Source organism: Rhinolophus ferrumequinum (assembly GCF_004115265.2).
Source record: "Rhinolophus ferrumequinum isolate MPI-CBG mRhiFer1 chromosome 15 unlocalized genomic scaffold, mRhiFer1_v1.p scaffold_54_arrow_ctg1_1, whole genome shotgun sequence".
NCBI lineage: Eukaryota > Metazoa > Chordata > Mammalia > Chiroptera > Rhinolophidae > Rhinolophus > Rhinolophus ferrumequinum.
In genome coordinates this window covers 15,043,140-15,065,102 of record NW_022680357.1, presented here as the reverse complement: position 1 = coordinate 15,065,102, position 21,963 = coordinate 15,043,140, and the positions used below count along the sequence as shown (strand labels likewise).

Here is a 21,963-nt window from a genome sequence, read left to right as displayed (position 1 = left end):
TATTTAAATTAGCAGTGGATTTCATGTCTCTGTCTTAGCTAAGGATTTTCTGACGTTACAAGCCTTAGTGCCTTAACTTTGTAAATGTTTTGCGTTGTCTCAGTGGTTAATTAATAAGAATTCAGCCACAATTTTGAAAGGTTTCAAAATGGGTAGGCAATATAATATTGAGAACTATAGTGCATTTCGTTTTTTAAAAAAATATTAAGTGCTGCAAGACTACCAAGTTTTTTCTCAGGCATTGATAAAAAATAAAATTTTCTATTTCATTAAAAATTTAGACCTTTTTATTACTAGTATGGTAACAGTTGTCTTTTACTGGTATGGTGCACTGTTTTGTTTCTGTACCCTGGCTAGGTTAATCCTTTTGGAGCTGTAAATTCCAGCTCTTCTTAGGCCTGTTTAAGTGAATGCAGACACTCACAGTTTTAGGTTCAGTGGCATACATGGTGACTTTAAGCTAGAAAGGCTAAATACGTAGGCAATACAAGACATGCAGTACTGAATTATTAAAAATACGCCAACAGTCTCTTATCTTTTATGACTTTACTGTAAAGAAATGTACTTCCTTTAAAGTCAGGTTTATTGAGGTATAATTTACATGCTGTGTCGTTCTTTGAGTTTTGACAAATGTATACAGTAGTATAATCATGACCACCACAATCAAGCTATAGAATAATTCCATCAGCCCCCCAAATTTCCTTGTGCTGCTTTGTAGTCAACTTCTACTCCCAGCCCCTTGGTAACCACTGGTCTTTTTTCCCCTGTAATTTTGTCTTTTCAAGAATATCATAAAGATTTTTTTAATTGTAAAGGGAACATGAAATTTACTATTTTACAACTCCGTGTTACTAGGTATATTCATGACGTTGTGCAATCATCACCACTGTCTAGTTCCAGAACTTTGCATTGCTCCAGATGGAAACCCTGTACCCAGTAAGCAGTCACTCTGCATTTTCGTGTCCTCCCAGCCAGCCCTCCTGGCAACCAGAGATCTATTTTCTCTGTGGATCTGCCTGTTGTGGACATTTCATATAAATGCAGCCATACAATATGTAGCCTTTTGTGTCTGGCCTCTTAGCATAACCTTTTCACGGGTCGTCTGTGTAGTAGCAGGTATCAGTACTTCATTCCTTTTTATGGTTGAACACTATTCCATTGTATAGATATACCACACGTTGTCCATCCATCCATCCATCCATCCATCAATCCATCCATCCATCCATCCATCCTTTGATGGACATTTGGGTTTCTGCTTTTTGGCTATTGTGAACTGTGTTGTGACATTTGCATACATGTTTTTGTTTGAACACCTGTTTTCAGGGTGTAAGAGTAGATTTGCTGGGTCATGTGGTAATTCTATGTTTAACTTTTTGAGGAACCTCCAAACTGTTTTCTAAAGTTCTCACCAGTAGTGTATGAAGGTTCCTCACAACACTGTTTTCCGTTTTTAAAGAAAATCATGGCTGTCCTAGTGGGCGTGGTTTCTGACTGTGGGTTTGATTGGCATTTCCCTCGTCACTGGTGATGCTGAGCCTTTCCTTTCCTTGTTGGCCATCTCTTTGGAGAGGTATTTTCCATGCAAGTCTTTTGCCATTTTTAGATTGGATTGTTTGTCTTTTTGTTGAATTATAGGAGTTCTTTATATATTTTGGATAGTAAACTCTTATGAGATAGATGACTTGCAAATATTTTCTCTGATTTTGTAAGTTGTCTTTTCACTCTCTTAAAAGTGTCCTTTGATGCACAAAATAAATAAGGTTTTTAAAATGCATATTAAGTAGATTCAGAATTTATGTAATGTAATGCTGAAGCCAGCCCTTTCTATTTTTGGCTTTTTTGTGTTCAGAAGAGTTACCCTTCAGATCATATGCATAGACTAAATTTTAGTTATGGCAGGCTTCACTTAGAAGACACATTTTTTACTTAATTTAAACAGTGATAATAGCCGTCTTCTAACAGTTCCTTTCCCCTCTGCATACTGCAGGCACTGTCTGTCCTCTTTTCCCGGTGAACGGTGTGTGGTGTAAATTAGCACACTCCCTTCAATACCAGCATCTCGAACAAGTTAGCAAATTAAAGCTAGTAGATGACTAGTGAAGTGCAAACTAGTGTTGCACACACTTTCAGAGTGCTGTCAGATTTTAAAGAAGGAGCTCAATGATGCGCTTTCCCCCGAAAATCACAGCAGTTTACTACAATCCTAATTGGAATTTATACAGACTTACAGTGCTTTTCTTTCTTGATTGTAAATTCTTAGAGGATTGGAACTCTCTTACTTCACCTTTCGGAGGTGTTAACTCTTAATGCTCTTGTAGTAAATGATCAAGAAAATATTGTTGATTTTCATAAAACATTTTGGAGAGGAAATGTGGGTTGCAGGGTGAATCTTGAAGACAAGTTCGTGTTGGGGACTGCATTCCAGGATCAAGAGAAAGGCCTCTTGGGAGGGTAGGCAGTCATTTCGTCAATAAGTAAGTCATGTGCCGTCTAAACAATGAGATACAGTGATGAGCAAAACTGACAGGCCCCTCCCTGCCTTTCTGATGGTTACAGTCTCCTGGCAGAACACGGCCGCATGAGGTTTTCCAATGGTGTAAGAGCTAAGGGAACGACTAGGTTCTCTGGTAGGGACTCCTACCAGTTCCAGGGGAATCAGAAACTTCCCAAAGGACAGCTGAAGCTTGAAGGGTAAAGAGAAACGAGCTAGTGTTGGCTAGGGGCAAGGACAGGGCTGTGCCAGGCAGACGGGCTGAGAGGGGACTCTTTCCATGGCCTGAAAGAGCAGGGCGTAAAGTGTGAAAGGGGTGGTGGGTGAAGACTGAGCTGAAAGGGAAGTGGGGTACATAGGATGGTCAGGGCAGTGGGAAGACATCACATCGGTGCTTTACAAGAATTAATTTTACTGCAGTGTGGAGAAAGATGGGATAGAGCTGAGAACTGGAGGGGGAAACATGTCTGATCAAGTAGTGCCATTTATTAGAAAGTAGCTGATGATGGTACCATTTATTAAAATGAAGTTTCGGGGAGGAAAGAAGCCAGTTATGTTTGAAGCTTTAGAACACAGACCATTTTCTAAGCAGTTGGGTAGATTGGACAGGACCGCAGAGTAGACAGCTGTGATGGAGCCCTAGGTTTGCCCGTCCAGTGGTATACAGGCGATAAGTACTGCCATCGGCAGGGATTGAAGGAGAGAGAGAGTACCAAGGCAGATGAAGAGAGGGCCTACGGCTCCGAGAAAAACTCCAAGCTTGAGTGAGTTGGCAGAGGAGGCTGAGCAAGTCTTCAGAGGCTCCTGAGAAAATAGAACCAGAGAGGTGGGAAGAAATAGAGGACAGACCATCCCGTAAGCCAAAGACAGGGCAGAATCCAGTTACTCTAAATTCTCAGGATCTGAGCACACAGGGTGTTTGTAGGAATTTTTAGAAGCGGATTCCATTCATTCAGCCGACCTCATCCCTCTGCCGGGACCTCTGTGCAGGCCGCAAGCTGCTGGGTCCCACTGGGCAGGCAGCCCTGTGGTGCCGCTGAGAGGAGTGAGGAGGCCTGACCTGCATCCTGACAGGATTTGGCAACCTGGACGCCAGAGCTGGTTCTGCCGCAAGTGACGGGGCAGAGGTTGGAGCAGTGCGGGACGAGGGGCCAGTCCAGCTGAGTGGGAGAGGGGAGTGGAGACAACTCTTCGTTTCCCCGCAGAGGGGGAAGGCACTCGGCTTGGTGGAGGGACACGTGGGATTGAGGCCGTTTTGTTTGTTTGTTTTTTAATATGTTTTTGTGTTTTGAAAGGGGAGATACTAGAAAATTTTGCCTCGTCAGGAGAGGATTCACTTTGGTGGGAAAGGTAGACTCCACAGAAGAAAGAGTATCTGCGAAGTTCAGAGATGGAAGTAGATGGAATTCTAATGAAGGCCTAGAATTGGGTGCAGATGTGCTATGGTATCTTTTTTTCTTGGTGACTAGTGTGTTTGTGAGAGAGAGAGGGAGAGAACGAGAACACGCGTCGGGGTGGCTGGGCGAGTATTCTGGAACGTGGAGAAAATGGCGGAGGGCTGGAGGATGCGTGTAGAGATGGGAAATGAACCCTGGAGGCCGTGGGAGTGTGGTGCTTACCGGTGGGCGGTGGAGAACTGCTGTTGGGTTTATCCAGCATTGGGATGGGCCACGTTGTGGGGAAATACTGAGGGAGGTTAAGGGGGTTGGCCAGAGTGCTGCTGGAATGAGAGACCCTGAAATCTAAGCTGGTGGAGGAAGCAAGTGAAGGAGGAGGAGGGAACTTGTGCTGGGAAGTGGGAGAGCGAGTCACTGGAGTCAGTCGGTAAACGCACCTCAGAGGGCTGTGGAGAAAGTGTGAGTAGACACTTGGCAAAAGCAAGTCCTGGGGCGTTGAGCAAGTCGGACGGGGAAGGAAGGGCGTGTGGGGTTTCCGAGGCAGGTACGTGGCCGCCAGTGGACCTTCCTCGTCTGGCAGGAGCAGTTCCAGTGTCGTGTTGACCGTGGCGCCCAGGTTCCAGCGAGCCGAAAAGGGAGGGAAGACAAGGCAGACAAATGTTTCCCACGAGGTGTGGCTGTGAAGAGTCCAGGCCGAATGAGGAGGAGAAAGGGCCTTAAGATTTGGATTTTGTCTGAAAGGAAACACTTGAGTGCTCCTGTGTGGATGATGTGATGAGCAGGAGGGAAGGCGCCACGGCGTCCCCGAGAAGGTGGGGTGGGCAGAGCCAGACGTCACTGTAGGTGCGGGGTTTCCTGTTCCGTCGTGTGCGGCTGAGGGGAAGACAGGCAGTGTGTGCCGGCGGACTGAGTTGTGGACTTACTGGCAAGAAGTGGGCAGGTAGTGGTGGAGTGTAGGATAAAGCTAGAGCCGAATTGACGTTCTGGCTCTGCCTTTTATATACGCTGTGCAACGGTAGGTGGAATCTCAGTTACCTCCTCCGATAGGATTATGCTCAAGAGGAAATGAGATAATACATGTACGTCAGTGGCGTGGGTAAGTTGTCCGCCAGACTTGGTAGGAGCTCAACATTCTTAGCTCCTGTTGAGAGAGCTGTAGAATGACTTGTATTTGTCGTGAGGCAGGATCTGTAATGTTGGGAAAAGGAGGGCGTGCAGAAAGGAAAGGAGACGCGGGCCAGGGAAACGAGGGCAGCCGCGAGGAGCCAGTTGTGTGGTCAGAACTGCGCGGGGGTGCTGTGCTCTCCAGCCTGTTCGCTGAAGACGGTTGTGCACCCGAGCAGAGGTGAAAATTGGAGGTAGTGACAGCCTAGAGTTACTTGCTTTGTCTGTCTCTTCTGGTTAATTTGATTAGAGGTCTCAGTAAGAGGGTGCTTGAGATTCCTTGGAAGGGAAATAAGCTACAGCAGGTCCTCGAATAATGTCGTTTTGTTAGCATGTTGAGGAGATGCTGTAGCATCTTAACTCTTGTTTATATCAATTAGGTAAAACTGATTCTGTTAGATGTCATTTCGCTTAGAGTTGCAGAATCTGTCGGTGATGTTAAGTGAGGACTCACTGTACTGAAAGTCAGCTCTTATCATGTTTGCTAAAGGTGTTTTTAATGCAGTTTACAACTCAAATTTTGGGTTAGGGTACATTCAATGATTGTAAATATAGGTGCAAATTAGAGATGGCATGATCCCTAAGACACCTTTACTTCTGACGCCAGCTGCAAGTTTGGGGGACCCCAAGACTAGTTTTCGGTTGGATAATTCACCGGAAGGACTCACAGAATGCATTGAAAGCTGTTAAACTCGTGGTGACAGTGTTCCAGCTGAAGGACATTGATTATAATCAGCCAGGGGTACAGGAGCAGAGGGGCAGCGCCCGGGCAAGTTTCAGGCATGGGGCACGCCCGTTGTGCTCTCCCATGGGGTGGTGAGCAGTGTTCCTTGCCTGGTGCACGTGTGACAGCACGCGTGCATGTTACTGGCCCTGGAAGCTCGCCCAGCCCTGGTATCCAGAGTTTTTCTTGGGGCTCAAGGACTGACTATCCCTGTCATGCGGGGTCTCTGGTCCCGCTCCCTGCACAAGAACGCAGGCTGTGGTCATGCCTGAACTTAGTCTCCAGCGCTGCTGGAGCTTGAGGAGATCCATGTGATTCAGATCCCCACCACAAATCACATAGTTATACTTTCCCCTGGTGAGCAAGAGAACATTTTCATCAGGCATGACGTTCCAGGAGTCTAGGGATTCCCTTCCAGAAGCCAAGGGCAAAGGCCAGACCTCTCTTTGGGCAAGGTGACATTCCTACAATTTTACGGTCATTAAATGTGTTTTCATATTTTGAGTCTACAGTGGCTATTTAGTTGCGAGTTTGAGTAATGATTAAAAATTGGTAACAAAGAACCAATAAATACATAAGTAAGCTTTGGTGTAGACACTTAATACTTAAGTAGCTAAGGACGTTTCATTAAGAGATTACATTAATTGTTATCATTTTAATAAGGCACAACTGATGTAAACTCATAATTTGGGCATGATGGTTCAATTCTGTTTTATTATGTTTGAACTTACTATTTTCTTCTGTGAGAAGAGTGTCATGTAATGAAGTCCCTGAGCCTCCCTGATGAAGTTTTTAGCCCTGGACTGAGTTTGGAGTAGTGTTTCTAATGAGGAAGAGATGTCCACAAAGCCCAAGGTTCTCCCTAGTTTACCTTTTCTCTTATTCCTCATGAAAGCATGTCTGAATCCAGGTGAGTAAGAGACATCACAGCGATAACCTGGCATTTAAGTCTAAACACAGGTAAATCGTTTTCAAGTGGTATCAACTGAAAAACTCACAACATATCCTACACCTGCTTTGTGAAAGTGACACTATCTTTGAGGACCATTGCTTTAGAGAAAAAGTGCATTTCCACCTCATTGGCTTTAGTGCAAGTCTCATTTCCTGGTTGATACCCATTACAAATTAGATCTCACCATGAGAGCACAGTCCCTTAATAAGCCTCGTAAAAAACAACCTGAGGCAAAATGATGCTCGTTCCCTTGGCACCACTGGCTGTGGTGTTTGCATCAAGTCATTTCGGGGTGCTTTATGGAAATGCTTCCTGATGGGGGATTCCCTGACTTCATACTTCCAGAGTGGCTCTTTTTTTTTCTTCCTTTTCCTTTTGTTGTTCTTTATAAGTCTTACAAGAACTGGACCACAAGACCACATTTAGCCAGGAGATACTGTCCCCTAACACGTGGTGGATTGTTGATGAGAGGTGAGGATTTGGGTCCCTCAAAAATGAAGGACCGCTCAGATTTATTGCGTTTCCTGTGTTCTGAGAATAGGTAACTAAAAGGAGCGGTAACTACATTTGCGTGTGATTTGTATGTTACAGTGAACATTTCAATTCTTTTATGTACTCAGCATTTTGGTTGCCACCCTAAGCCTCTCTAGCCTCTAAGGCACAGAGGGGCTTTCCGTCTCAATTTTTGTTTCAACATGAGACCTAGAGGGCCCTAGTTGGACTAAACGCACCTAACCCACGAATGATATTTGCTTCATGTTTGCACAACAAATGTTTTAACCCGCTGCCTTCACTAATATTGTAACTACTGTCTTACAGATTGACTTGATGCAAAACATCACAAAGGCTCCATATTACACAGTATGCGATTTTTGAGGTATGAGCTTTAGAAACTTACCTCTCATGTGGCATGTACATCAGGCTTTAACTTCAGTTTAATCGTTTTGGGGAAATTTATGCATTTCTTTTTTTTTCCCTCTCTCTCTCCATAATATTTTTAGAGTATTAAAGGGGTTGTGGAGGTATTTTTGGATCCTTGCTAGGATTTTTAATCTTAACAGATACATTTTCTTTTATCACTAAATTGAGACACTAATTCTGGCAGATGGTAGCGTTTTCAGCCCTTATAACGAGCTTAGCATTTGAGCCTGCCTCTTGAGTTCAAATCTGCATTTTCTCTCTTGTGCCTTTGATTGCCTCATTTTAAGTGTTCATTTCTGTTCTTTAACAGTTTGCTGTTTATTGGACTGGGATGATCTGTTTATGCCAACAGCCGGATGGTGACTGTTTTTTGAGACCGAAGCTGTCTAGATGTTATAAAATAGAGATTTTGTGTAAATGCTGAACCGTTTTGTGCTTTTGGGTTCAGAATACCTATAACTTGAATTCTGGTTGGCAATGTCTTAAGCAGTTTGTACTAAAAGAACGTGGCAATTAGGGAGATTTTAGACAGTTCTGAGACAGTGGTTCTGCCCTGGTGAATTTTTTGGTTACATTTCTGAAAAACCCAAATTCTGGGGGGGGGGAATATCCTGGTGGTCGTAACTCATGGAATTTTAAAACCTGTATTTCTAACAAATTGGGAAGTTGCTCCTGTTTTTTTCACTTTAGTTTGAAATCAAATACTTCCTAGTTCAAAATGGATTTCTCGGTAGCAGTAGATTGCTTCATTTCCTCAGTGAGGAACTTAAAATCGGCCGCTATATATTGAGCATAAAAACTTATTTTGATGGTCTTCATATGCTCATGAACTGCTTACACAGTATTTGTTAGACTGGAAACCTGAGTTTATTTAGTATTATGGTTGTATCACTTGAGCGTACCCTGTAAGCTAAGTATTTCTTAAGAATTTATTATCTTATTTAAGCCTGGTAACAACCTTACATGTTAGATAGGTATTAGCCCCATTTTATGCAAGAGACGACTGAGGCTTGGAGATTAAATACCTTGTGCAAAGTCACCCACCTTTTCAGTGCTGGAGCTGGGATTTGAGCCCAGATCTTTTTTTAAACCTGTATTCTCTACTGCCTGTGTTCATTTCTTGCCACCAGAAAATGATACAAGTTGTAAGGGAAGTATATGTGATAGAGAAACATAATGAAAACAGGAAATTCAGACATTTAAATATTGGTGGTCTTCAGTTATCTTGGTGTTTCAGAATTATTTTATTCATTAATTTCTTAACAGCTCACTCTTTCCAGGTTCTGTTAGATGAGATACATACAGATGAGTTCAAAACCTGTTAGAAAAGCTCATACGTTCTCTTTTATTTTTTCGGTTCTCTTTTAGAAATTGATAGTATGTTATGAATTATTATAGGTGAACATTTAATGTACTGTTTTTAGATACATGGGGAATGTCTTCACATTCGTTTAAAAAAGTTCTCACCCTCTACTTAGTGCTAAAGGAATTTAAATGCTTACAGACTTAGTATCCTTAGAAAATATCCTCATACAGTTTTTCTTGAAATTCCATAGATTTTTATTTTTCCATATGTTGGAAGTACTGAGCTTCATCTGTCAGCTAGTGAACACTGAATGTTTAAAGATACTCCATTATGGAGCCTTAGCTGTTTTAGTATGCTAGGGTTACGGAATTTTATCAAGTTTCAAATTGAGAGCCTTTAGGAGTAATTTAGACTTGTGCCACTTAGGTATCCAAGTTTAACTGGACCTATTATCTGTATTCTATATTAACAGTGGTTGCAGTAGGCACAGATCAGGGTATCTGACTGATTGAACCTATGCAAAGTTTCATGTTTAGTATTTTTGTGGGTGAGGGCAACGAAAGGATGATAAACTCCAAACGAAATACATTTACAAACACTGCGGTCATTTTTCACACATGGGGGCGAGGCACAGGGGTTGAGGAATCGATTGGTTTCTGCTCTTGCCAGTGTCCTTAACTTTTCCAAATAATTATGGGTTCAGAAGTTGTTTTCAGTAAGTATCAAATTTAGCTTTATTGGATTCCTGGTATCTTTTATTTTCCTCACTTTTTAGAATTTTAATATTCTTTATAGTTAAGGAATCGTTAGTGAAGTCTTCAGTATTGCAGTTTATTAAAATAAACTTACTTTGCAGTGAATGTGTTCTTCCTTATGTCCTACTGAGCTTGCTTTCAGATATCATTCTATGATTCCCCCCCCACCAAATAATCAGTTCAAGTGGGAGAGAATGCCACATTGCGTGGGGCGGTACTTTAGAATAATTTAGTAACACATTGTCCCTGCCTCATCGGTTGCCAGTCTTTTTTATTTTTGAGACTAATTTTTCCACGGATTAACCCTCTCTTGGGAGGAGGAGAGCTTAAGAAGCATTATTCCTTTTATCAAGTCACATGAAGAGAATCCTGGACCAGGGTGACCAGCTGTCCCGGTTTGCCCAGGACTGAGGGAGTTCCTAGGACATGGATGGACTTTTAGTGCTAAAGCCAGTTGAGTCTGGAGCAAAGTGCGATGACTAGGGCAATGCTAATCCTGGTAGTTACTCATATTTCTACATGGATCTTCAGAATAGTAGTGGAAGGAGCCGAAAAGCTGGCATTTCATCCACTGACAGTCTCTTCCCAGTTGAGACTTATCAGACACCAGAGGCTTCTTTGTCATAGTCATGATTTAAAAAAATCAAAAAGGGAGAGAAGAGAGAGGCTTGTATAAAAAAAGATGTATGATTTGAGCTGTTAAAAATGTTCATTTGAAGTTCTAACCTTACCCTCTTCTCTCTTTTCAGAACTGATAGTGCATCAGCCGACCCAGATAATTTAAAATATTCTTCATCCAGAGACAGGGGTGGGTCTTCCTCTTATGGACTGCAACCTTCAAATTCAACTGTGGTGTCTCGGCAAAGGCACGATGATCCCAGAGTCCATGCTGACATACAGAATGACGAAAAGGGTATGTATGTTTCCTTATTGGTAGAGGCATGTTTTGTCTTTGTTTTGTAACCTACCTCTCCTTCCCTTCCCTCCTCTCCCTTTCCCACCTGTCTCTTTCTTCTAATGTGTTCAAATATAAATGTTGTATATTTATATATAAAATGTCAAAGAAAACAGCAGTTTATAATAGGCAGTACACCGTGGTGCAGAGGAAAGAAACCTTGGACTTAGAGCTATGTGGTTAAAAAATACCTATGTATCTGTATATTTATTAATATTAATAGAAAGATACATAGATACAGATATATTAAATACAGTGTTATTTTTGAAACTTTGTAAGTTTATCCCCTTAATTTTTAAAAATTTAAATGTTCTTTTCATACAGATACTATATAAATGCAGTTTCCTTGCGCCCCCTCCCCCCCAAAAAATACAGTGTTATCACTAAGGCTGAAGTCTCTCTCGACTACCACCTCTCCTCTACATTGCTAAAAAGTGTTTAAAGTGAAAATCTGACTTAATTTTTTAGTTTTCATTTCTCTTATCTTCCATTGAAAATACTGTTAGGTTGGTGCAAAAGTAATCACGGTTTAAAAGGTTAAAAATATTTGCAAAACCTGCAGTTACTTTTGCACCAACCTAATAAAATGAAATCAAAATGATTTCCAAGCAGGCAGCTCAGGGGAAGGGTAGGAGAAGCAGAGACTGGTGTTGCTGTCAGGAGTCCCCGAGTGGAACAAAGAGCCCTGCTCATGTCGTGTGCGTGTCGCTCTTTCTAGGTGGCTACAGCGTCAATGGAGGATCTGGGGAAAATACTTATGGTCGGAAGTCGTTGGGGCAAGAGCTGAGGCTTAACAATGTGACCAGCCCTGAGTTCACCAGTGTTCAGCATGGCAGTCGTGCGTTAGCCATCAAAGACATGAGGAAATCCCAGGGTAAGGCTGGGCAAACGGGGGCCTGACACACGGGTCTTCCTTCTGCTCCACGCCTCATTGCTTACTCATAGCTTGAGCCTGTGTCACTTGGTTAGTTTGCTCTGAGGTGAAAAACGTGCAGGTGATTATTTTTTGCATTCCTTTTCCTGTGAACTATTTCTTTAGAGTAAGTTCCTACGAGAAAGGTTTCAGTACTTTTTAGAAAAGAATTCTCTTAAAATAAGATGAGAAGACTGGATGAGATTTTAAAGAAAGGATTTTCCTGATTATTGTGGATACAGAATGTATAGTGTTTAGTGGGCTCTTCCTACAGCAAATCCTTGCTCTAGGGCCGTGGCGGGCGTGGGTATCGGTGGAGTGGACCCTTTCTGAGTTAAATACACTGGTGCCACTTTGTGCCACAGAACACAAGCCTCACTGTGTAGTGAAGTGCCCTGAAAGTTAAGAGGATTAGCGGTCATGATCACTGTTCTAAAAGAGAAATGTATTTTATTGGTAAAGCTGAGCATGAAATGGGGATTTCTGATGTATACGCTTTATTGTGTATAATCACTCTGGACATTTGGTTTATGACTTTTTCCTGTGTGTGTGTGTGTGTGTGTGTGTGTGTGTGTGTGTGTGTATGTATGTATCTTGGTGAATATCATTATGCATGCAGCTTTTAAATGATTGCTTTTGGATACATTTTCAGAAGTGGAATGCTAGGTCAAAGGCTATACTATTTCTTAATAGTGTTTGAAGTCTTAGACTTACTATAATAGGAGAGAAGCTAGAAAGTGACTCAGGCTAATTTAGTCCAGCTCCTCCTTACAGGCTCAGAGCTATCCATTTTGCTGGTAGCAGAATGGGGGAGCCGAGATTTCTTGTCTGGTATCCTGATGGTTTTATTCAGTATCCATCCTTATGGAAGTAATCGATTGGATAGGGATTTTAAAAACTCCCATTCCTTTTCTCGTATGTTGTAATTTCTTTTATTGTCAATTTTCCTGTCATGCCTTTGAGAGAAATGAAACTGTCAGACCCTTTGTGGTTTGTTGTTAACACAACATGTGGTTTGTTGTGGTTAATATGATAAATAGCACAGCTGAAAATTGAAAAAGAAAAACTTAGTACTTAAATGCATCTTTATTTAGTGCCAAGCATTGTTTGAGCATTCCTGTTTGTACTTGTCATTAAAAAATGAAGGAAGGTTCTGATCTGCCCCTTTCCTAGTGGCAGCACGCCTTTATGTGGTGTAGGTGGTAATGAGACATGATTTCGATTCACCAAAACCTTGTTCCAGGAAAAGGATGGTACAAGTGGCTCCCCTCCAGCGTGATACCTAGGTGAGAAATAGAAGCAAGTCATCTGTTTGAACCTCAGTGTGATTTTATCCCTAACCCATAGAAGTCTTTTACCTGTACCCATGCTGTTTACTTGGATGTTGAAAACAGAAACAGATTTGAAGAAAATAATTTCTAAGCCTTTTTTCTCCCTCACCTGGTCCTCTGCAATGAGGTGTTTCCTTGGGTTTATCTTTTCTAGGGGTCTTACAGCGTGCCCTGCAGTCTGCTGGGGCTCGGTGTATAGTGATGACCGAAAGGGAGATGGGACCTGCATTCGTGGAGCTTTTATTGTCCCGTAGACTATGGTTTTTGATGCACTTTAAAATATTTGGGCTGTAAGGTTTCTATGCTTGTTTGTATTCAGCGGAGAACAAAATGTTTATATTCACAGAGCGATCGATGTCTTATTCTGATGAGTCTCGACTGTCGAATCTTCTTCGGAGGATCACCCGGGAAGACGACAGAGACCGAAGACTGGCCACAGTAAAGCAGTTGAAGGAATTTATTCAGCAACCAGAAAATAAACTGGTGAGTGCAGTGTGTTTGGAAATGTTGGTCATTTCTGTGCTTCCATAATAAACTAGATAATGCTATCTGGAGTGGCGGTTAAGAAAGAAAAAGGTTTGCTTCTAAGGAAAGCTAACAGGGAGCCCTTATTCTTGGTTAATTTGACCTGTATGAGAATGATCTAGAATTGAATGCCCCTAACGTGTAACTTATCTAATGCTGTTGGGTCCACGTTTGTGCCGTCTGCAAGAAAGTGCTTTTAACACGTTTATTGCGCGGTCCTCAGAATTTTTTTTTCCCTGTGTTCCAGGACAGACTATGTGTTTTTCAAAATGCATTTCAGAATAAATTAAACGAGACTTTTGAGTTGATTTTTTTTCATTGATGATCATGGATGGTTCTGTTTTGTATGGGTGAATTTCTTTAATAACCTTTCAGATTATGCAAAACACTCTTGATAAATGCTAATTGGTGACTGGGAATAGTAAGGAAATTAAGGTGTTGTCCAATTATGATTTGGAGGGGAACACAAGAAAAAAGTACACAATGTTATTCTTAAACGTATAGGAATTTGAAGTTTTTACAAATGTGTTTTTTTTTAAGGTACTAGTTAAGCAATTGGATAATATCTTGGCTGCTGTACATGATGTGCTTAATGAAAGGTAAGTAACTAATAATGGTTAAATTTTTAAAACTTTAAGATAAATTTTTAGAAATTAAAAAAACAAGAAGATAAACCCATTGGTATCATCTATGAACATCTTCACTGTGCTCTATTGTCACCTTTATCTGTGTTAAAATATTTATATATTAATTACCATTGAATACAAATGGAATCCTCAAACGGGAATACCTTTTAAAAAAATTGTCAGTATGACTGACTGAGCATTGCCTTGTAGAATGACATAAACCCTTCGTGCAGGCAGGAACGAATGCGAATTAACATTTGTAAATTAGAGTTGAAATGGTTTAGAGAGTAGAGGTGGAAGGGAGCTTCCTTGTTTGGGCAGCAGTGGATTCAGACCATCTAGAATCCGCAGCTACTGGGGTTCTCCAAAGGTGTGCAGAGTCACTTCATATGGTGATTCCCAAAGAATTGCGGTGTTGGGAAGCACCCAAAAGTCATCTCGGCGAGTCAAGAACCTTACTGCTTTTTGATGGTTTTGTTTTATATATTACCTGTTATACTTAAATCAGCATTGTTGTCTTTTTAAGTTTATTATATTGAACTATTACAATTTCCTATTCTTACAGACCATACATATTGAACATTACATAATGTATAATTATTTATAGTGTGTTTGATCACTTGTTATACTCTATTCTGTGAATCATTTAATGTAGCTTGAGATGGAATTTGAAGCCTGAATTTTAGTATTTCTTGGTCTTTACTTCACTGCTTATAAGTAATTGATTCTGTAAAACAAAGTCCAGTCTCTATAACAAAGGTACTTTTGGGCACTGCTGGCTGTAGAGTGTAGAGAATATTAAAAGTAATAAAATCTCAACCTTTTATGTAGTTTGACTAGAAATGTAAAAAATCATTTGAGAGACATTCTTTTGTAAGATGTGTCATTCTTATCATGTTTGAAAGCTGATGCTTTTTGTGTGTTGTGTTTTGTTTGCATTAAAATAAACGCAGCAGCAAATTGCTTCAGGAGTTGAGGCAGGAGGGAGCTTGCTGTCTTGGCCTTCTCTGTGCTTCTCTGAGCTACGAGGCTGAGAAGATCTTCAAATGGATTTTTAGCAAATTTAGCTCATCTGCAAAAGATGAAGTTAAACTACTCTACTTATGTGCCACCTACAAAGCACTAGAGACTGTGGGAGAAAAGAAAGCCTTTTCATCTGTAATGCAGGTAAGAATTGGGGGCATGGATGATGTTCTTGGGGAGAAAATTGTTTTTAACACGCGTCCTTGGAAGGGAGCTTGAAGAAAGGAAACTTGGAGCAGAGGCACCGATTGATAGTACATAGGGTGTAAGTAAAATGCCTCTTTCTGGATTTGAGTAAAGGATGCAGGTCAATGGTAGACTTAAAATAAGTGAGGGTTTTTTCTTGCTTTTTAGAAACTTTCCTTTGAACTTGCTCAGTACTAGAATTGCTTGCAGATTTGAAAACAGGAACTCCATGAGGAGAGCTCGATAGGAGGGGACTTCACATTTTTTGAGGAAAACAAAAACAACATCACAGCTCATTCTAGACCTTTTTAGGTTTGATAATACGTCAAAAATTCTCAAGTGATTTAAAATAATTGCATATAAACGAATGTCAATCCTCCTTAATTCTATTCTGCCTTTTTAAAAAATGCATTTTTCCTTGATTATAGAAGTTATGAAAAAAATTTGGAAAAGATTTCAGAAAATTATCTGTAACTAAACAGCGTAACACCAAATTGGGCTTATCCTGCATTCTGTTTTTATATTATGAACATTTCCCCAAATGTTTATTGTGAAAATTTTCAAATCCTCAGGAAAGCAGATGGATCAGTACAATAAGTACCCATATATCCTTTACCTAGATTTGTCACTCACTAACATTTTGCTACAGTTGTTTTATTTCTACTTATACACACATACACTTTTTTGTTGAGTCATTGGAAAATAAATTAGACAAATCATGTCAGTTCACCCCATAATGCTTCAACATACATCTCCTAAGAATAAGGCTATTTTATGTAACAATATTATAATCATACCTGAGAAAATTAAGTTTATTACATAATACAATCCATGGTCAGGTTCCTGCAGTTGCCTCTACGATGTCTTAATATCTTTTATCTCACTCAGGATCCCATTGTGATTATACGTTGTGTTTGGTGATGTGCTTCTTTAATCTCTCAATTAGAACAATTGTCTGTACCTTTGGTCCTCTTATTTTGTGGAATGTTCTGCTTTCTGGGTTTGTCTGATTGTTTTTTCCTGATTAGATTTAGTGTAGACATTTTGGTCACCAATACTTCAGAGTAAGTTCCTACTTACTGTTGCATCACACCAGCAGGCACGTAAGTTCAGGTTGTCTCACTCTCCAAGATGAAGAGTTGGATCACCTGGCTGAGGTGATGGCCACCCCATCTTTCCATTGTGAAGGCTTATTTTTCTCCCTTCGTAACTAGTGAGTAATCAGGGCATGATACCATGAGACCTGACTATCCTGTTTTTTAGTAGTATTTTACTCAGTGATTTTAGCATCCATTCATTTATTTTCTGTGTCTGTATAGATTATAACATCGACTGTTGTAAAATAGTAGTTTTCTAATTCTAGCATTTCTTCTATATTTGTAACATATTTTTGTAAAGGAAAGATTTCCTTTTTGGAAAAAGTGGTTATTAATAGCTACAAAATACTCTATCAGTGGTTTGCCATATATTTATTTAAAAAATATATCTAATAGTGGTTATGTGAGCGTGCGTGTCATTCATGAGTTGGGGCCATTCTAACTTAAAGCGAGTACTAATATTTTAAAGCATAAACTACAACATTTGTTCTATATTTTGAATTGGAAAGTAATTGTGGTATTTTACAGAAATGTTCATAAGCATATCTTAGTTTTTGTACTTGAAATTTAATCACATCCATGGTATTAAAGAGAGCACTTAGGAATCGTGTAAACAGATATTACTTAGAAATAATGTTAACAGACATTAAACAAGGAAAAACATTATTTGTCTTCAGCCTAATATCTTAGTGGAATGAAATGTTTTCAACCTTTTTTGAACAAACTATAGAACTTACTTTCTTTGGTATCATAATCAGGTTTATATATTGTCACTATTAAATAGTGAACCTAATTTGTTTTCCTCCTGTTTTGTTGAATGTTCATAGTTTGTAACTTTTATTTTTTAGCTTGTAATGACCAGCCTGCAGTCTATTCTTGAAAATGTGGATACACCAGAATTACTTTGCAAATGTGTTAAGTGCATTCTTTTGGTTGCTCGATGTTACCCGCATATTTTCAGCACCAATTTTAGGGTGAGTTTCCTGACCCCCTCTTTTCAGATGATAGGGTGAGGGGTTGGTTGTATGTATGAGGACTGGGGGACTTAGAAAACAAAGTTATACTCCTTTGAGTATAACTAGTGATGTTTGAGGGCCCAGGATTGAATGGTGCAACAATACCGTTTTTTAAAAAATATTATCTGTATTTTCTGGCACTAATTCCTTAAGATATTTAAAGAAAAAGACATCATTTCATCAGTGTCATAAACAAAATTCCATTATACTCCTGCCCTGCCCTCCCCTTTTCTAAGTTAGTATAATAGCAAGCAAGTAGTAGAACATAGATGCTTTTTCTAGGTTCTCTTGCTCTCAGATTGTCCACAGGTAGAATAGCACTAAGACCTTAAGATGCTCAGTGCACTTCTCTTTGCCTCCATCCAGGATACGGTCGATATCTTAGTTGGATGGCATATAGATCACACTCAGAAACCATCGCTCACTCAGCAGGTGTCTGGTAAGTGGTCGGACATGCATCAGTCATGTAGGTATTGGGGGAAGGAGCCCTGGTCCCTCAAAGACCAGCTGTTCATAATGAAATACAGGGCATTTCCTTGAGAATGCAAGAAAAATAACTTTCCCAAAAATACTTTGGTTAGTATAAATGAACATTACTTGTTAGCTAAATTTATCTCTTCAAAAGAAAACTATACTTTGTAGTAGATAGGAAGAGTCCAAGTACAGATTGTACCGTCCCAGTGAGAAATTGGAAGGGTTTAACTGAGTCATTTGTGGCATGTGCTGCTAGGAGGAGATCTTGGAGTGACTGTCATGCCTGGAATTATAGACTGGAAGAGCTCTTCCTAGATATTTGTGACTTGTGATTATTATTATTAAAAAAATGAACAAATGGATTAATTTGGAGAATTGTCATAAATGATAAAGAAAAAAAGTTTGTTTTTTTAATTAAGTGAATGATTAGCCCAACTCATTTGGACGTTTTAGCTTGTTCCAGGTTCTGTAGTTTCGCTTAGTAGCTTATTCTGTGTACTACACTTCGGAAAATGAGGTATACCGGTGAGAGTCGTTCTGTGTCATTTCCACTGGTGAGACGAGTGCATCCCTTTGGTGGCTGGGTGTGACCCTGGAGTAGATGACCAGGCTGGTGGTTGGTAGATTGTGACATTTTAGTCTGAGCCATGTGTGACAATGGATATTAAGTTTGCTAAAAAATAAGGACATGAGATACATATTTTAATTTCGGGAAAACCTCCATTTTGGCAGCATTAAAAGAGTTGTCGGGGAGTGGCTGGTTAGCCTAGTTGGTTAGAGCATGGTGCTGGTGGCACCAAGGTTGCCGGTTCGATCCCCACATGGGCCACTGTGAGCTATGCCCTCCTAAAAAAATAATAATAAATAAAAGAGCTGTTGGTTAACCATGGTCAGCATGTTTAACGTTTAGTCTTAGTTTGATGGTACAGGCATAGTGTAAGAATCTTGTAAACCAGATGCCTTTTAAATCAAGGCTCTTAACTATATTTTTAACTTGGATTTTTTCTTTTTTCTACTTGTTCAAAATTTCTTCTCTGATTCATAGGGTGGTTGCAGAGTCTGGAGCCATTTTGGGTAGCTGATCTTGCATTTTCTACCACTCTTCTTGGTCAGTTTCTAGAGGATATGGAGGCATATGCTGAGGTGAGTATATAGAAAGCTAAGTTATTCCCTAAAATTTCAGTTCAAGACAAAACAAAACAAAAATCTTAAATAGTGCTAGATTTATTTTAATTAAAATAGACCACCTGGCATTGAAGCAGAAATTACAAGAGCATTGCAGTATTTTAATTTTTTGTAGGTGTTTTTAAGTTGCCAATAGAATTACCAAGAAAGATTGAAAGAAACATTGAGTACATCTTATTTCTGCAACTAATTTTGTAAAGCTTGAAATAATCTTGGTAGCTGTTAGTTCGAAGACATTTTCTGTCGTTCACTCTTATTTTTTGTTACCAAAAGTGTTTTAAAAAGCAAGGTGAATTGTTATTGTATAAAAACCCCTACAGACTTTCCTCCTACATGTATTGGGGGACCTTGGGTCATGCTTTGGAAGACAAGACTGGGTTTCTGCCAACTGTTAACAGCTGTACAGTTCATGGGGCAGCTTTTAGGGTGCTGCTGAAGTCTCTTATTACTGGTTTTTGGCCCCGTGGTCATGGCTGAAATGTGCCATCTCCTATCTAAAAGCCTTTTGTGTTTCTTCCCTGCCGTGATTCTTATTGGGTGTTCAAGGCTTCCCTAAAGATTTAGCTTCATTCTTTCTTTATACTTTGGCTACCTCTAGACCACAAGAACTCACTGCTTTTAGCAGTCTGTTGGCACCCTTTCGGAGAAGAGCCAGGGATATTCTGCTTCCATCATGTTTCTTTGCCCTCACACCTGGAATGTCTTTGTTTCTAGCCCACCTTTAAAGCTGACCTGCCTCTCTGAAGCCACCTGTTCTAGTTTGTAGAGACTCTTCCCCTTAGTATCCATAGATCTAATTCTCTCCCGTTATTTTGGCATTTACTTATATGTAGGTATCTGTTGTTTCTAGTATCCCGATTTTTGCTTGTCTTTTCCTTTTTGAGTATGTCTTATTTCTTCAACTAGATTATAACTCTGTAAACCACATCTTATAATTTTTAACCCCTCCCCCCCAACCCTTTATGTGCCTGATGTTTGTGTGGAGTATTTATTGTTGTGTTGAGTGGCTCCAGGATTACCTGCAATGAGATTTTAGCAAAAACCGATTTAGGCATTGCAGGGTTTCTAGCTCCATTTATAAGTACGTGTAACTATAGTATACATACTAGAATTGTTTCCCAGTATCTGTCTGAGTTGGTACAAGGGGACGTTTCCTTAAACTACTGAGGTTAACATCGGATTAATTAGAGAAGTAAAATCCACTTTTACATTTAGATTCATTTCCTTTTCTCATAGGCCCAAATTCCTCTTTACAAATAGTAAAGTCTATTATAAAGCTAAACTGAGGAGTGTCCTACTTACGTAAGAATGCTGTGAATTCCATGTAGGACCTCAGCCACGTGGCCTCTGGGGAGTCGGTGGATGAAGACGTGCCTCCTCCGTCAGTGTCGTTACCGAAGCTGGCGGCCCTTCTCCGGGTGTTCAGCACGGTGGTGAGGAGCATCGGGGAGCGCTTCAGCCCCATCCGGGGGCCTCCAATTACCGAGGCGTATGTCACAGACGTAAGTGTCTTTCGGAGTTTAAGTATCATTCCAAAATAAATTGTTTTGTTTTGTAAGAGCTTCTCTTTACCTGACACACTGTTAGTAACCCTTCATTTGTTTAGCATGGATGGAGCTGGGCTACTTTCTTAAAAGTGGAGAATCCTACTATATTCCATCCTCTTATTTCTCCCTTTTCCCCCATGAAAAAAAGACCCGTCTGAATTTTAAAGTATCTATGAACTTTTCGCTTGGGAGAGCCTTCACGGATCAGTTTATTCTTGTTTTCAAACATACATTAAACATGTTATTCTTTTGTTTTTTAATAATTATTATTTTGCTATTAAATTAGTGAGTCTCCTTTTAGTTTTTTAACCTATTAAGAGTAACACACTGTAGAGAAAGCCTCAAAAAGTAGTTTTCTGTGAGCATGACAGAATGAAACAACGGGATAGCCTGACATTAAGGAACATAAAGATATAAGGACTTAAAGTGTGTAGTAATCGGAGACGAATTATAAGAGGTAGCTTGATTGCTGCACTTTTGCAGCCTCCAACATCAGCCTCACTGTGTTACAGTCTGGTGAGTGGTCCAGTGTAATAGACACGAGAGATGAACACTCATCATTAAACTGCTTGAATGAGAGGAGAAACGTTTGTGACGCAGTCATGAAAGATTTCATCTAAATGATTGCAGTTTTACTATTAGGACAAAACTGGAGCTTTTATGAGCATTTACTTTTGTTGAACACATTAGTAGATAAAGTAGGGCATTAATTACATATGCAATTCTTGGTAAGTAAATTGTATATTTGAGCAGAAATGGCACATCTTGATGATAACTGAGAACAGCACGTTGATGTTTTAAACCTGATCAAAATGGTTGAGTATCTTTATTTCATTTTTATTATGTCAGAGGTGGTGGTTTGATGACTGTGCCAGGGTTGAAATAAAGGCAGTTAACTCAAATGTAAAATGAAAGGAGTGTAATCATTTTCCAGGAAAGTTATATATTAAATGTATTTTTATGAGGTCTTTTAGACCTTTGCCAGAAAGGTCTTTTAGGCCTTTATACATACATACCTATATGTATGTGTGTGTGTGCGTGTGTGTGTGTGTGTGTGTATATATACTTACATTTATATTTAAAAAAACTCTGTGGTGATTGTCCACTATTACGGAAATATTTTACAAATATCTTTGTGTCCGTTCTCTTTTATTTCCCAAGTTATTTTATTAGAAATTTAGAATGTTAATATTGACTATTTATTATAGTTTCGTGAGGTTTTTGGTTGGAAATTATATGATTTCCATAATCCTCATATAGGTATTATATGCTGTGAATGAGAGAATTCTTTTAAAAGAGACCATTAATATCTGAACTTCCATAAGCGAAAGGTGACTTGAATATTTAGTTTTAAATATTGGTTGCTAAAAGCCCA

The 21,963-nt window shown here is 39.8% G+C and overlaps 1 protein-coding gene across 3 annotated transcripts in view; it reads left to right on the top strand.

The window, feature by feature from the left end:
* The window catches only part of SMG1 (SMG1 nonsense mediated mRNA decay associated PI3K related kinase), an 86,450-nt gene that overhangs the window by 12,310 nt on the left and 52,177 nt on the right, over positions 1–21,963 (top strand). For 2 of the 3 annotated variants that reach the window (XM_033101819.1, XM_033101818.1), the window contains exons 2-10: positions 10,460–10,623; positions 11,384–11,539; positions 13,256–13,392; positions 13,975–14,033; positions 15,014–15,227; positions 17,215–17,340; positions 17,749–17,821; positions 18,902–18,999; positions 20,370–20,543. In XM_033101819.1, coding sequence (XP_032957710.1) covers positions 10,460–10,623; positions 11,384–11,539; positions 13,256–13,392; positions 13,975–14,033; positions 15,014–15,227; positions 17,215–17,340; positions 17,749–17,821; positions 18,902–18,999; positions 20,370–20,543 — 1,201 coding nt within the window. Of the gene's footprint in view, positions 1–7,591; positions 7,606–10,459; positions 10,624–11,383; positions 11,540–13,255; positions 13,393–13,974; positions 14,034–15,013; positions 15,228–17,214; positions 17,341–17,748; positions 17,822–18,901; positions 19,000–20,369; positions 20,544–21,963 lie in introns of those variants that run through there. The other variant, XM_033101820.1, reaches the window with a different exon arrangement.